Source organism: Callithrix jacchus, chromosome 5 (genome assembly GCF_049354715.1).
Source record: "Callithrix jacchus isolate 240 chromosome 5, calJac240_pri, whole genome shotgun sequence".
NCBI lineage: Eukaryota > Metazoa > Chordata > Mammalia > Primates > Cebidae > Callithrix > Callithrix jacchus.
The window spans coordinates 97,348,883-97,363,797 of NC_133506.1; the positions used below are offsets into that span (position 1 = coordinate 97,348,883).

Genomic DNA, 14,915 nt, shown 5'->3' on the forward strand with positions numbered 1-14,915 from the left:
GTTCCCAGACAGGATTAGAGCAATGCATTCTGAGTTTTTTCAGATGCTTGAAAATATGGGCCCTATATAAAAGATCTGCTGTTTACGCAAAGTACAACTGGATGACAATGACCAAGCCAAACCCCAACAGACGACAGCCTAATACATGAAGGAAAGGGGTCTCAAATCCTCATCAACTGCATGCTTAGCAAGAATAAACAAACTGATGTACCCATAGTGCCAGTGTTTGTTCTCAACGGACCTGGGAGGGTTACTATACTGTGGTGGGCTAATTTGTTCCACCTGGAAAAAGCAAGCTCCCTTCTACTAGGTTATGGAGTCCACATTTTTTTTTTTCCTAGAAAGGGTCTCACTCTGTTGCCCGGGCTGGAATACAGTGGCATGATCACATCTCACTGCAGCCTGAAACTCTGGACTCACGTGATCCTCCTACATCAGCATCCTGAGTAGCTAGGATTTACAGGTATGCCCCACCATGCCTGGCAACATTTTTTTGGTAGAAACAGGGTCTCGCTGTGTTGCCCAGGCTAGTCTTGAACTCCTGGGCTCAAGCAATTCCCCTGCCTTGGCCTCCCAAAGTGCTGGGATTACAGGCGTGTGCCACTGTGCACAGTCAGAGACTACAATTTCTTGTTTGCTTTCTTAGAACAGTTATAAGACTCATTAATTCCAGTCACCCAGGAGAATAGGCCAACCTTATTCCCAGGAAGAAGCCATTATTACTTCCCTCCTTAAAATTATGAAAATGGATCTGGCACAGTGGCTCATGCCTGTAATCCCAGCAATTTGGGGGGCTGAGGTGGGGAATTGCTTGAGTCCAGGAGTTGGAGACCAGCCTGGGCAACACAGCAAAATCCCATCTCTACAAAAAGTCAGCCAGGTGGGGTGGTATGCACCTACAGTCCCAGCTACTTGGGAGGTGAGGTGGGAGCAGAGGATCACCTGAGCCTGGGAGGTTGAGGCTGAAGTGAGTCGTCATACCAGTACACTCCAGCCTGGGCAACAGAGTGAGATGAAAAAAAAAAAAAAAAAAAGAAAAGAAAATGTGGCCAGTCATTCCTAGTATTCCAGCGTGGACTTAAACAAATGTGATATACTGGGTTGTTAACCTCATGACAGGCCTGGGCCCACATGCCACCTGTCTGCCACTCATCTGTATCAGAACATTTTATAAATGTCAATAAAATATCAATAATTCAACATCACAACAGTGGCCTGTCCTACAATGAGTGTTCAACAGACACTTCCCTCTGCATCAGCGGACAGTATCTCAGGCACTACTCAACCTCACTAATTTTATGTAGTAATTAGTCTATCTCACAACATCTAAATGGCCCGTTTGCAAAGTTTCATTTCTAACATATTGGATAGCTGTTAAGTCCTCCTTAGACAATGGTTCAGAAGGCCAGGGAGTGACCAGGGCACAACCTGATGGATGTGAGCCCTGATTACTATGCCCTACCAATAACTCACTTTGGGAGCTACTTGGAGACACCTCCAGCTAGGGAGGCTCCTCCCATTTCTGCCCTTCTAGACTTTGAGGAAACACGAAGCCTGATGCGGGTGGGAATGGCATACACATCCCAGGGTTTACGCGTATTTTGGAAAGACATTTTCAATACGCTTACACTTGCAAGGCTAAGCCCTATCCAACAGAAACCCAGGAAAGGATGTGATTTTTTTTTTCCAGAGGCTTTAGAGTACAACAGCCAAAGGCCATGTGGGCTACGGTGGCCACCAGACCCCACCCTCCTGTGAGCCAATCCCATCTCAGCTCCAGGCCCACAGCAGGGCCAAGCAAAGCTTTCCAGGTTCTACTTTACCTCCTTCTTGCCTGGCCCTGTGTGAAAAGTTTGGTGTATGAGACTTATTCATCAGTAGCCTGAGGCCAGGTTTTGAGGTCTGGAAATAAGTGACCCTATCAATAGTGCTTTTTCCTCTATGATCCTCACAGGGGCTTCCAATTTCACTTGGAAATCCAGAATAAGAGTGAGTGGGTAGGTGTGTGAACAGTAAGAATGCACCATGGCATCAGGATGTGGACACATGAGAGCATGTCAAACCAAAGAGCGTCTGAGTGCCCACTCTGCTCAGGAGCCAGCCCCCTTTCCACTGAGGCCAATCAGCTGTACATCTTTAAATCAGTCTATGTTGCTATTATTTTTTTAACCTTCCTCTTCTAACATGGAGGCAGGGAAACTAGCATATTCCGAATGTCTATGGAGCACCAGACATTGTGTTCCATAATTTTTCTTTTTGGAGACAGAGTCTCAACTCTGTTGGCCAGGCTGGAGTGCAGTGGCACCAGCATAGCTCACTGTAACCTCAAACTCCTTGGACCAAGCGATCCTCCTCCCTCAGCACCCTGAGGAGCTAGGACTTCAGGTATGTGCCACGACACCCAGAAAATTTTAAAAAAATTTTTATAGACAGGGTTTTGCTTTGTTATCCAGGCTGGTCTCAAACTCCTGGCCTCAAGTGATCCTCCCACTTCAGCCTCCCGAAGCACTGGGATTACAGGTGTGAGACGACACATCTGACCCATACTCCATATTTTACTCATCATGTTATTTAAAACTCACTGAAGCCCATGACATAAACATCACCCCCATTTTACAGATGAGGGAATGGTGGCTTGAATGATATGCCCATGCCAGTAAATGACAAAGCTGGGATCTCAAAGTTTATGAGATTTCAAAACGCACATTCTCATTGTTCCATGTGGAGTCCTAATCTCAATTTTTACTACTGGGGTTTGCGAAGCAATCGATCAATCAGCCTGTTTGAAAAACCACATACTTCAAATTTTGGATTTAAGAATCAAGAGAGAAAACATGCTCAGGATACAAATGTGTGTCACATTCTTATGACCCAATTTAAACTACTGTTCTTGTTATTTTCATCAAGGAGCTGTAGTGATGCTTTGCTTCTGCCTGCAGTGAAACTATGAACCATAAACCCTTCTGTTTTCTACAGTAGGATTGTCCCAGTGGATTCAAACCAACTCCCATAACTCAAGGTAACAGATACCTCTAAGGGAAACAAAAGAATTACAGTGCTCAGTTATATAACATTACCGTGTCTTCAATTTTCTGTCCCAGAATCTCTGTTTTCAGAATTAAGATTAAGAAAACAAATTCTCTGCAACAAGAAGAACACGCAGCATGGCTACTAGATGCCTATCATGAAATGTCTTTTCTTACCAGTAACCAACCATGATAAGGGTTAGAGGGCCACTTCCTGGGGCCTAGCCGGGGTCTAGACTCAGTCTTTGCACTTGAGAAGCACAACACACAATATCTATCGTTTGAAGAACCAAAAAATAAAAGGTGGTTTAAACCATTTCCAAACAGCGAGCAGATTCGACATCACGCCTTCAGAGGCACACAGATGGCTTTTGAACACTGCAACCCTTTCTTCTCTCAAGGGCACTACAGATTTTATCACCCACCCCACACTAAACTAGGTCCTGCTGAGTCTGCAGAATATGAAAGGAGGTTTCAAAGCCACATGCCCTGACATCATAGGATCACCCGTCCTCACGTTCACTCCTCGGCTTTCCTCTCAGAGAGCTCAGGAGAATGCTGCCTTTTGTAGCTGGGCATAAGGGAAATAGCCTCCATGCTCGGCATAGTTGGCTGCCAGTGCCTAGGCAGCCTCCTTCTGAGCTATGGGGCTGGAGCTCTCTTCTGTATGTCAGTTCCAGCCAGGAGCTTGTACATACGTGGCCAACTGTTCTCTCCATTGATAAGAGATGGCAATGACCTATTTCTTCAGACGCTCTGTCCCCCTGGGAGCAGGATGCTAAGGAACAGCTGAAGGGCCTATCTATTTGCTTCATGCTTGGAGGGAAGCTATTCCTTCTCCTCATCCTAGTGCCTACTGAGGCTGGACACATCCATTAGTGACTAATGTGGTAGGGAGGCGGTGCAGGCCTCTCCTGGCCACACTCACACACACACACACACTCCATTTACCTAGCCGGCCACTCTTAACTGGAGAACAACCTCTTATTTTACACTTGCGTGACTTTCAATGCCAACTTCCACTAGAAGCTGCCAGTAGCCACTGACAAAATTGTCTCACTCAATTATGATGCCACAGACTGACCTTAACCTGAACCAAATGTCAGAGAAGGCTGTGCTCCCCGACTGCACATCTGAATTATTTATCCAAAGAAGCTTTTCAGTTGTAAAAAAAAATTTAAAAAAAAGGGCAGACTTAACACAAAGGTGAATCCTAGAAGCACCCCAATTCACTGGCTTTAAAACTGACAGCAAAGCTTCGAGTTCCTCCTTGAGAATGATTAGCAGAGGCTTCAAGCAACACTTTCTAGGCAGAGGCCAGAGAGCCCTTCTTTGTGGACCAGGATGCTTCAGGCTACCACCAGCCACCCAGCCCTCCATCAATACTCTAACCTGGTAGCCACCAAATGCTTTTGATCACATAGCAATGAGAAAGACAAATATATTTTGAGCATATATTACCAATATTCTGATAAAATGTATATATGATTAATCCATCTATTAATTACTAATAAAGGGTTAATTTCTTTTTGTTAGTAAAAATAAATAGAAATAAAAATTCCAACTTTTTCTTCCCATCCTCTACCAAGGAGTGTCTTGTGCAGCCCACTATTCCAGGATCAAATGCCAGTGCTCTTGCTGGGTCATCCTGGCCTGAGTCCTGCCCCATCCCCAACACTGAGGCTGCAGCACCAGGGACACCATCTCAGCAGGGTCACTACTCTAGGTCATGAGCCCTCTCTATGAGATCGCCCCAAGAAAATGCCAGCTTCATAGATCCCTTCACTGCCTAAGGGTGGACGCTTCTCCCATCTCTGATTGGAAGTCAGCAGCTCTGTAGTTGTAGTCATGGCATCGCCTGCCTATCACATCCTGTCAGGCTTCCGCTCTTGGCCCCTCCAATTCCCTTGTCACTCCAGTGCTTAAAATGCCTGAGGGGTTTCCCACAGGCCTCAGGACAAAGTGCAAACTCCTGCACGATCATGCCCCTGCCCCTTCTTCCTACCAGGCACTCAGTCTCTGAGCCACCCTAAAACAGTTACAGGATGCTCCTTCGATGCTTGCTACTCTTGCTTTAGAATGATGCTAGTCCTTCTACAGGAACACTCCTCCTAAGCCCTGACCACCCCCAAATCCAGCCTTTTCCCCTGGTTCATTTCTGCTTTGTTTTCCAGCCTCTGCTGAGCCATCCCTTACTCCACAAGGCTTCTTAGACTCTCCCACATCCTTCTCAGAGAGGGTCAAGGGTCCTCTTTCTGTGCTCTGACTGTGCCCTTTGCCATGTTTAACATGGACCTCTTATCTGTCTCCCCCTCTAGACGGTGAGCTCTATGTGGATAGGAACAACATCTGCCTCTTTTACTATGATGCCCCCAGAACCTAATGCAGTGTCTAGTACACGGTAAGCATTCAAAAAGGTTTGTTGAGTGACTATGAGCTGCAAATATGCCCTACTACCTCTTCTAATAAGATGTCATGGCATGACACGTTAGGGGGAGTAGCTGGGGGAGGAAACAGCTTGGAGCTCTGTTTCCCTTCCATTCCTGCCCTTAAGAGGCCTGTAAACTCTTAGCTGGCGGGCCTCGCAGCCCTCAGGTGATGTGAGGAACTCAGAAAAAGGCTTCTCTGTGAGTGTGCCACTTACCTTCACTGTTCCTTCTACTTCTACAAACCAGCGCCTTAACATGGCTTGAATCTGGCCATCAGTCAGCTCAGGGTTGGCATTGTGGATTTTCTTCTTGACCAGGTCCTCTAGCAGGAGACGCCTCAGCCTCCAGTAGAAGAAGGTACGGGATGTTTTCCAATCCAGGATATCCTTCATGGAGAGACGAATAAGCTTAGTCAGCCCGGTCCTAATTCCTGCTCAATGCTCAGTCTGGAGAGAAACCTACAGGCACAAAAACTGATTCTCCAGGCAAGCCCTTCACAGACCCAAGAGCTGGCTGTAAACTTCTAGCACTTCCAGCTGTCCCCCAGGGGAGAAATGCAGTCACATGCCCTGCTGTTTGCAGCACTGTGCACAGCCCTGGGCCTGGCCAATGCTGATCCCACACATGGCTGAGATGTTCTGGGAAAGAGGCTGTGAGTTCCCAGATAATCAGACTGGGAGAAATTGGTTTTGAGATGGATCAGTCAACTTGCAGATCAATTATGAATTAGCTGCTGCAGAAACCTTGACCCTACAGTAACCCATATCCTGAGGACCCGTCACCAATGAAGGCACATGTGACTCAGTTTCCCACCAGTAAAATGCAGCTTGCCTCCTAAGGAATTAATGGAAGTCTAAATTTGAAGGGTAATAGATATAGAAAAAGCAAAAATATTAAAAATACTGAAAATGTTTTGATCTGCAGAAGTTGTTTTAATTTGGCCTTTGTAGGCTCCCTGCGTGTGAGCCTGTGTGCATGACACACACACTTGCTCGCCTGTGGGCCTCTGACAAGTTGGGAGAAGTGGCAACCCTTGTACTTACGTTAATAACACCCTTCTCCTGCATCCGGCCTGGTGTGTCATGCAAGTCAGCAAACTGCACGGCTACCTGATGGTAAATGGGAATTAGGAATTCCTCCCGCTCCTTCAACTTGTTCTCCAACTCCTTCCGCTCAGCTGTACTTAGCTCTGGGGTGCCTGCAATTAGATACACCTGCCTGTCACACTCTGTAGTGACCAGGAATCTCTGCATAGCAGCAGCCACAATCACAGGAAGCTTAACATCAGCCTGCCCCCACTTCCCTCTGTGTCCTGGCTTTCCACTGTCTTCTCTGCTCTTTGCTGATTAACAGGACCCTACAAGATGTGAGACCAGTCTTTATCTTGCCACAGGAAGCCCAAATGTCCTCTTTTCCCTGTGGCAGTCACAAGTGTGAAGGCAGGATGACAGCCCCTCTCCTATGCCTCTCCCTGAGCAGGTGCAAGCACCCACCCAGAGGCATGCAGCATCTTGCTGATACCACCTTCCCGAGGCCAGTACTTGCACAATGACACCATGCCCATCCCTGCTGACCAGCATCAAAGAAGCTGGGCTATTCCACATGTGGGGTGTGGTGAGGGCACCCCTAAGCTCCAAGCACAAACTAGCAGCTCCTGTTTCCCAGTGTACATGCCAGTTACCTGCTAAACTTGGCAAGGACCTGAATAACTCCTAAAGGTACAAGCCATAGTACTTCATGGTTTCCAATCTCAAGTTTGTATTCGTTTAACCTCTAATTAGTAGAACTCAAGTGAATTAGAGCCAGATGGGTGTGTCTTGTGTTAGCTCAGTGGATTAGCCTGTGGTCTCCCGCCTGGGCTGCTACTGCCAAGGCCAATCCCTGACCGAGTGACAAAGACATTTTACTTCTTGGGCTAAACGAGAAGGAGGATGTAAAAAGAAAAAGGCAGTCAGCAAACCTCATTTGGATCACTGCACACGGTACCCTGACTCAACAGACAAGAGACTTTGGAACTCCTTATAACACTCCAATCAATAGTGTCCCAGTAGAGGTGTTGCTATGGTGTGCTTTTCTTCCTAATCACTCTCAGAATGGGATCTGCAATCAATATGGAAAATTTAGCTGCCTGCCTAGTAAGGAGGAGTAAGTCTAGCTGAAGGAGCAATAGGTGACAGCCCCTGGTGTTAGGGACAACCTGAAGTGCTTTGTCACCAAAGCTGACAAATAAATACATAAGCACAGGTGATAGGATGCAGAAGAGGAAGGTCTATTTCAAGCATGCCTGTCTGGGAACAGGCCTTGTTTTTTACACCACAATGAATCATATGCCATAAACAGCCTTGGGTTGCTGACTGAGCCATAAGTATTATATGTAAACACAGGTTAACAGGAGGGATGTAACTATAGTACTTAGTTTCATTTTTATGAGTTTTTTGGATGCTCAACTCCACCTCTTTCTTTAAGCTCATCGCCATTTTAAAAGTGTGATGAAGGTGCCACTGATCTGCTGCTTTAGGCCCTGGCGCCTCAGCAGCCTTCCTTCCAAAACACCTAAACGGCATGAAGGCACCGGGCCCCACACTAAGGGATGACACAAAGGCCCACGCATTCTAGTGTAGATCTGCCTGGAGGACTGATGGCAGGAAGGCTGAGGGGTCAAGGGCTGGCTAGTGTCTTCAGAGATGAGACATTCTCAGAACACCCTCAGTAGGGAAGCAAATGTTTTCCCTCTTCCACAGAAAGAAACCAAGATTCCCTGGAGAAATAGCTGACTCTAGGGCTGAGGCAGGGAAAACATCAGACGAACCTGGGGAATGTTGTGACAAAAAGCAAGGAAGCCCTCAAAAAATGATGAGGACATGTTAGAAAAATGCAGGAGCCAGTTTTGAATGTGTTCCCACTGGCCAAATCTGGGACAATGAGCACTCAAATAAATAATGATGTTTATTACCAGACAGAATATTTGTGGAATGAAACTAGAATCTACCAGTTCACCCTCATAGAAGTAATTAAATGAGGGAAAAGGGAAAGGGAACGCTGTCTCTTCTAGCAGAAGTGTAGAGGAAATGATGGAATTAGAAAAATCACTGTTTTACAAGCATCACAGTAAATTATTCTGCCAAGAATCATGGATGTCAAAACCAGTGGGTTCAAGTTTGATAAGAAAAAGGATATTCACAAAGTCAAAATATTCCTTACAAATCACTTAATAATTACAAAGGGGAAAATGGTAACTTTATAGATTAACCTAGGGAACAACACCTTAAACAAGTAGTTACATTATCATTACCAGTAGGACAGACTGATACTGTGACTCCTGATGGTGTCCTGAGAAGGACAGAACATGACTTCCGCAACATTCCTGCCCCAAAAGCAGAATCAGAATCTAACCACGGGGAAACAGAAGACACCCAAATTGAGGAAACGCACCCTTAAAAAATGTGAAAATTATGAAAAACAAAGTTCGAAGAATCAGTCCAGATTAGAGGGGACTAAAAATACTTGACAATGATCTCAGGCTGCCCCCTCCAAAAAAGAAAAAAATATCTAAAAAGGATATTGAGACAACTAGTAAACTTTTAATATGAATCATGGATTAGACAGTAGTATAAATGTTTATAGTTCTTGATTTTGATAAATGTATTGTGGTTAAGTATGAGAAAGTCAGTGTTCTTAGAAATACACACTAATATTTATGACTAAAGAAGCATGAGGGCCGGGTGCGGTGGCTCATACCTACAATCCCAGCACTTTGGGAGGCTGAGGTCGGTGGGTCACTTGAGGCCAGGAGTTTGAGACCAGCCTGGCCAACATGACAAGACCCTGTCTCTACTAAAAATACAAAAATTAGCCAGGCATGGTGGCACATGCCTGCAATCCCAGCTACCTGGGAGGCTGAGGCACAAGAATTGCTTGAACCCAGGAAGAGAAGGTTGCAGTGAATCGAGATGGCCTCATGTGTGCACTCCAGCCTGGGCAACTGAGACTCTTTTCTCAAAAAAAAAAAAAAAAAGAGCATGAGGTCCATAGATTACTTTCACATGGCTCAAAGAAAATGCATATGTATTTGGAGCAAGAGAGAATAAATACATGTATTTATTATTTGAGTGTGCAGAAATAATAAAGCAATGGGATCAGATATTAACAATAGGTGAATTTGAGAAAAAAGCACTGTATTATTCTTGTAACTTTTTTGTAAAATTATTATCAAAAAGTTTTTAAAATTAGGCAAGCTGGAAAGGAAAACTTATTCCTGGCTATCCAGTGCATACAATCAAGTCAAAGCTAATATTTATAGGGTACTAGGCACCATTCTAAGTGCTTTATATCTGTTAATTTATTATCACAACCACCTTAGAGACTGGTATTCTTATTATTTCCATCTTACAGGTGAGGAGATGAAGCCCTGAGAACTTAGGTAACTTACCAAGGTCACAAAGCTAGCAAGTGACAGAGCCAAGACTCAAATGCAGCAGTTTGGGTCCCAAAGCTTGTGAACACTGTTATGCTATCTCTTCTTGCTTACTTGGGCAGAAGACAAGTGCTTCAGTAGTAGTGTCCCTTTAATTTCTGAAAGGCTAAGTGATGATGGCGGACTCCTGACTGATATAGGTTCCATCTTAGTCCCAACTCCATAACTAAGACCAGGACAATGTCTCCAATAGTCCTTGTTCAGACGCAATTTCCAAGGCAGGCCTAAGATTTAAGAGTTGCTTCTCTTGTTACTGGGAGTTCAAGAACTAATACAACAATAGGTAAGGTCACAGCCCTGCTGGGAGCAAAGGGATGGCAAGACCACTGACATGGCTGAACAGGGATGAACAGTTCTAGATGCTTACAACATTCTCCCTCTCTGCACTTGAATGCACATATACATGGACCATTTATTGAGCATTTACTGTGTACCAGGCACTGCACTCGAATCTTTCAGGATCCCATAGCTCATAGTCACCAAGCACAATTCAGATCTACACACCTACATCTGCTCAGCTGTTAACACTGCTGCCAAACTGAATACTTTGGTATTACTGAGTGCTTTCCCAGTTGCTTCAGGTACATGATGTCTCATCTTTATGACAACCCAACTTTACAGCCAGGGTATCTATTTTACAGGTAAGAAAATCATGGCTTTGAAATGTAAAGGGACTTCCCAGTGACATCCAGCTCTTTTTTTTTTGAGACGGAGTCTCATTCTGTCACCCAGGCAGGAGGGCAGTGGCATGATCTTGGCTCACTGCAACCTCTATCACCTGGGTTCAAGTGATTCTTCTGCCTCAGCCTCCCGAGTAACTGGGATTACAGGTGCCCATCACTGTGCCCGGCTAACTTTTGTATTTTTAGTAGAGACATGGTTCCACCATGTTGTCCAGGCTGGTCTTGAACTGACCTCAGGTGATCTGCCTACCTCGATCTCCAAAACTGCTGGGATTACAGGGGTGAGCTGCTGCACCTGGCCGCATACAGCTCTTAAGAGGGAAACTCAGGATTTACGCTAGGGTCTGGCTCTCTCCAAACCCTGTGTTCTTCCACATTAAATGGTACTGAAGACTGCCAAGCAGATATCCTGCAGTGGCCACTGTAGGGAAACCACCTGGAGAATTGGTTTGTTGTTAGCAAGGAGTTAAGAGCAAGGCTCAGCACTGGCTGCAGAAGAGGTAGCAGCTATGGGCCGAGGAGGACAGTTTTCTGGAAACCGGGCTTTGGCTTCACTAAAGTTGGAAGGATGGGGGATGCTGGCTTCTGGGCTAACAAAGGTCTTGACCTCTCAATCAAGCTATTCTAGAGCTTTGAAAGAATAACAAAATAAACACTTTTAATGCTCTGGCCCTCCTGAGACTAGGAAGAACACAGGGCATTCCTCCAAAGCCTGCCTTGTTGATTCCTTCAGTAAGGCCTCTGATTATGGTTCAAGACCCACCTCAAAAAAGCATCAAAGCAAAACAAAGACTGAAGTGGAGAATATATGTGTTTTTAAATGCACATGAGAAGGGCAAGGATTTGTGTGCTTTGTTTTAGGGAAAAAGAGATTTTTAAAATTTTATGTTCTAAAAATAAAAGGCTGCAGTTAAGTCAGTTATATTCATGTGTTGCACACCAAGGGTCCCTCTCTCCTTGTACAGCAAAGCAGCCAGCCCCAGTAATGATTTAGGGGAGATTAACAAATATGTCAATGTCTATTTTCTGCTTAATTTAAAAGCGGCGTCTATAAAGATTTTTGACTTCTGAACCCTGTTCTCCTGAAAGAAAGAAGGTAAGAATGAGGAGGGGATAAAGAGTGATTATCCTATCATTGATCGTTTGTCAGGAGCATTTCTTATTCACTGGACTATTGTAAAAAGCTAAGCTCTCGATCAATCCTGTAAGCTCCCTGTACAATTAAATATCTTGAAATGGTTTTCTTTCTTTTCTAGCCAGACTGCAGGGCCGCAGGGTTTTTAGGAAAGCAAGTTGGTGTGTACGTGTGTGTGAGCGTGTTTAAGAATATGGTACAGAGAGAAAAGTCATTCTTTTCTAGAATCCTACAATAGGAAATGGCTGAAACAGGAGGAAAAAAAGGTAGGTTGCTCCCATCCTTTCCTATCCAAAATATAAAGTCCCTGTGCAAGTTGGGAGGATTGCCTGAAGCCAGGAGTTCAAGACCAGCCTGGACAACAAAGCAAGACCCTGTCTCCAAAAAAATGCCAAGTGTGGTAGCTCACACCTGTAATCTCAGAACTTTGGGAAGCCAAGGTGGGAGGATGGCTTGAGCCCAGGGGTTCAATACCAGCCTGGGCAACAAAGCGAGACCCTGTCTTTTCTCTCCCATGCCCCTAAAAATTAGCCAGGTGTAGTGAGGCTTGCCTGCAGTCCCAGAGATACTCTGGCAGCTGAAGCAGAAGGATCGCTAGAACCCAGGAGTTTGAGGCTGTGGTGAAGTATGACTATACTGCTGCACCAGCCGAGGTCAAGAGTATACCATCTTTTTTTGAGATGGAATCTTACTCTGTTGCCAGGCTGGAGTGCAATGGCACAATCTTGGGTCATTGCAACCTCTTCCTCCCAGGTTCAAATGATTCTCCTGCCTCAGTCTCCTGAGTAGCTGGGACTACAGGCGTGCACCACCACGCCCAGCTAGTTTTTTGTATTTTAGTAGAGACGGAGTTTTACCGTGTTGGCCAGGATAGTCTCGATCTCCTGACCTTGTGATCTGCCCGCCTTGGCCTCCCAAAGTGCTGGGATTACAGGCATGAGCTACCACGCCTGGCCAAGAGTGTCCAATCTTTTGGCTTCCTTGGGCCACATTAGAAGAAGAATTATCTTGGGCCACACATAACATGCACTAATGCCAATGATAGCTGATGAGCTGGAAAAAAAATTGCAAAAATATCTCATAATGTTTTAAGAAAGTTTACAAATTTGTGTTGGGCCACATGCAGCCTGCAGACCACAGGTTGGACGAGCTTGGTGTAGGTGAAAGAGGGAGACCTTGTCTCTTAAAAAAAAAGTCCCCATGAAATCCTAAGAATGCAATCTTGTAATTAAAAATTTTAAAGAGTTAAACAGAGAGGAAATGTCACTGATCAAACAAGAAGAGCTGACAATATTGAGATCTTATTATGCACTGGCACTGTTTAAGTACTTTTCATCTCAGTTAATCCTACCACAATACTAAAAGATCAGATGAAGAAACTGAGGCACAAAAAAGATAACTCGCCCATGGCCAAAGCTAGGAAATTGTGGAGTTGTGATTTTGGACTAGGTAATCTGGTTTATAAGCCCATGCTCCTTAAACAAAACAGTTCAAATTGACTTGAAAGTGTCTGCAGCATGGTGGCCTATCAGATGTTCCCTGGGGCCAGGATACCATGAAAAGTCACATTTCTCCTCCATGGGATCAAAAGTGAAGAAAGGCTGGGCATGGTGGGTTGTGCCTATAAAGCCAGCACTTTGAGAGGCTGAGGCAGGAAGGACTGCTTGACACCAGGAGTTTCAGACCAGCCCAGGCAACACAGAGAGATTTTTAACTCTACAAATATTTACAAATTAGCTGAGGGTGGTGGCGCATGCCTGTAGTCCCAGCTACTCAGGAGGCTGAGGTGGGAGAACTGCTTGAGCCTGGCAGGTTGAGGATATAGAGAGCTATGATCATGCCACTGCACTGCAGACCGGCTGACAGAGTGAGAATCAGTGTCTGACAGAAAAAAGAAAAAGCTGAAGAGAAACTCCCAAAGGAAACAAATGATTGCTGCAGCAGGAGGCATTTTTTGCCCAGCCATGACACTTAAGCAGGCCAGGAGAAGGCCAGCCCTAACTTGTGTATGAACAAACTACATGATTGGAGTAGGATTTGGGGGAGGTGACATCTTCAAAGCTCAGAATAAATATCAGACGGGTAGACTAAAAATTCTCTGCTCAGCCAAAGGCCCTAGGTGACCCTGTTGAAATCTTTTTCCTTTTCTGAGCTGAGTTCCTCATTTATGTAACAACAATCCTCATCTGGCATACAGGGGAAATGTTTTATGAAAGAATGTGATATTAAAGTGTTTTTAAAAACATTCTCAACTTTTAAAAAAGTTATACTTGGTGTTGGGCACCTGTAATCCCAGCTACTTGGGAGGCTGAGGCAGGAGAATCACTTGAACCCAGGAGGCAGAGGTTGCAGTGAGCTGAGAGCACGCCACTGCACTGCGACAGTGCGAGACTCCATCTCAAAAATAAGTTATACTAAGAAGGCTATGTAAATTTAAATCCAATTTTAACTTTGATGGGCCCTTCTTCCTTTTCTTAAGAAAGCAATTTGCTTTGATTGGTTCAATACTTATGATGCTAGAGATAAGAACTAGACCACCCTCCCCAGAAAGCTCCTGAACATCTCAGATATTAAAACATACTCCCATCCCTCAACCTTGAGACTTTCTGAAAAATCAGCATAAAAAAGACTGGAATCTTATTAAGATTCAGAAGTACAAACACAAGTAGCTGTTTAAAAGATCTATGTAATCACATTTTCTATGTTGAAAGAAATTTTTCTATAAAGATAGTAAGATAGGGTAAAAAAAAAAATCCTGCAAAACTATTTCTATATCCATAACAGGTGTGTCTTTCTTTACACAAAAGCATTCTTGAAAAACTGCGTAAATCAGATCCTGTTTTAAATGCCTTAAGGGAGCTATTTTATGAGGAACCCTGCAGTGAATCCTTTGGTAAGGCAAATAATCCTTTTGTAATGGGAATAATTTCTCCCAATGTATCTAGTTTTTTTTTTTTGTAAATCCCATTTTCATATATCTGCTTTTCTTCAAAGGGGGCCATACCTATCTAAATATACCCACATTTGCATATTGATTTTAACAGCCATCCTCTCAGGGGATATTTAACCCTAAAGCTCCTTGCAATAGTGTTAGTGCTCTACTGTTCATATTTTTAAAAATCTTTATATTAATAGTAAATCCAGAGATTTCTAAATAGGAATAAAAAA

At 44.5% G+C, this 14,915-nt stretch overlaps 1 protein-coding gene across 18 annotated transcripts in view; it reads right to left on the reverse strand.

Annotated features, from left to right (window-relative positions):
• The window catches only part of ACACA (acetyl-CoA carboxylase alpha), a 307,755-nt gene that overhangs the window by 6,101 nt on the left and 286,739 nt on the right, over positions 1–14,915 (reverse strand). For all 18 annotated transcript variants that reach the window (XR_013535729.1, XR_013535730.1, XM_078373749.1 and 15 more), the window contains 2 exons: positions 6,499–6,653; positions 5,671–5,841 (listed from right to left, as the gene is read on the reverse strand). Coding sequence is in view for 16 of the 18 variants with exons in the window: in XM_078373749.1 (XP_078229875.1) it covers positions 5,671–5,841; positions 6,499–6,653 (326 nt within the window). In the remaining 2 variants the exon portion in view is untranslated. The remainder of the gene's footprint in view (positions 1–5,670; positions 5,842–6,498; positions 6,654–14,915) is intronic.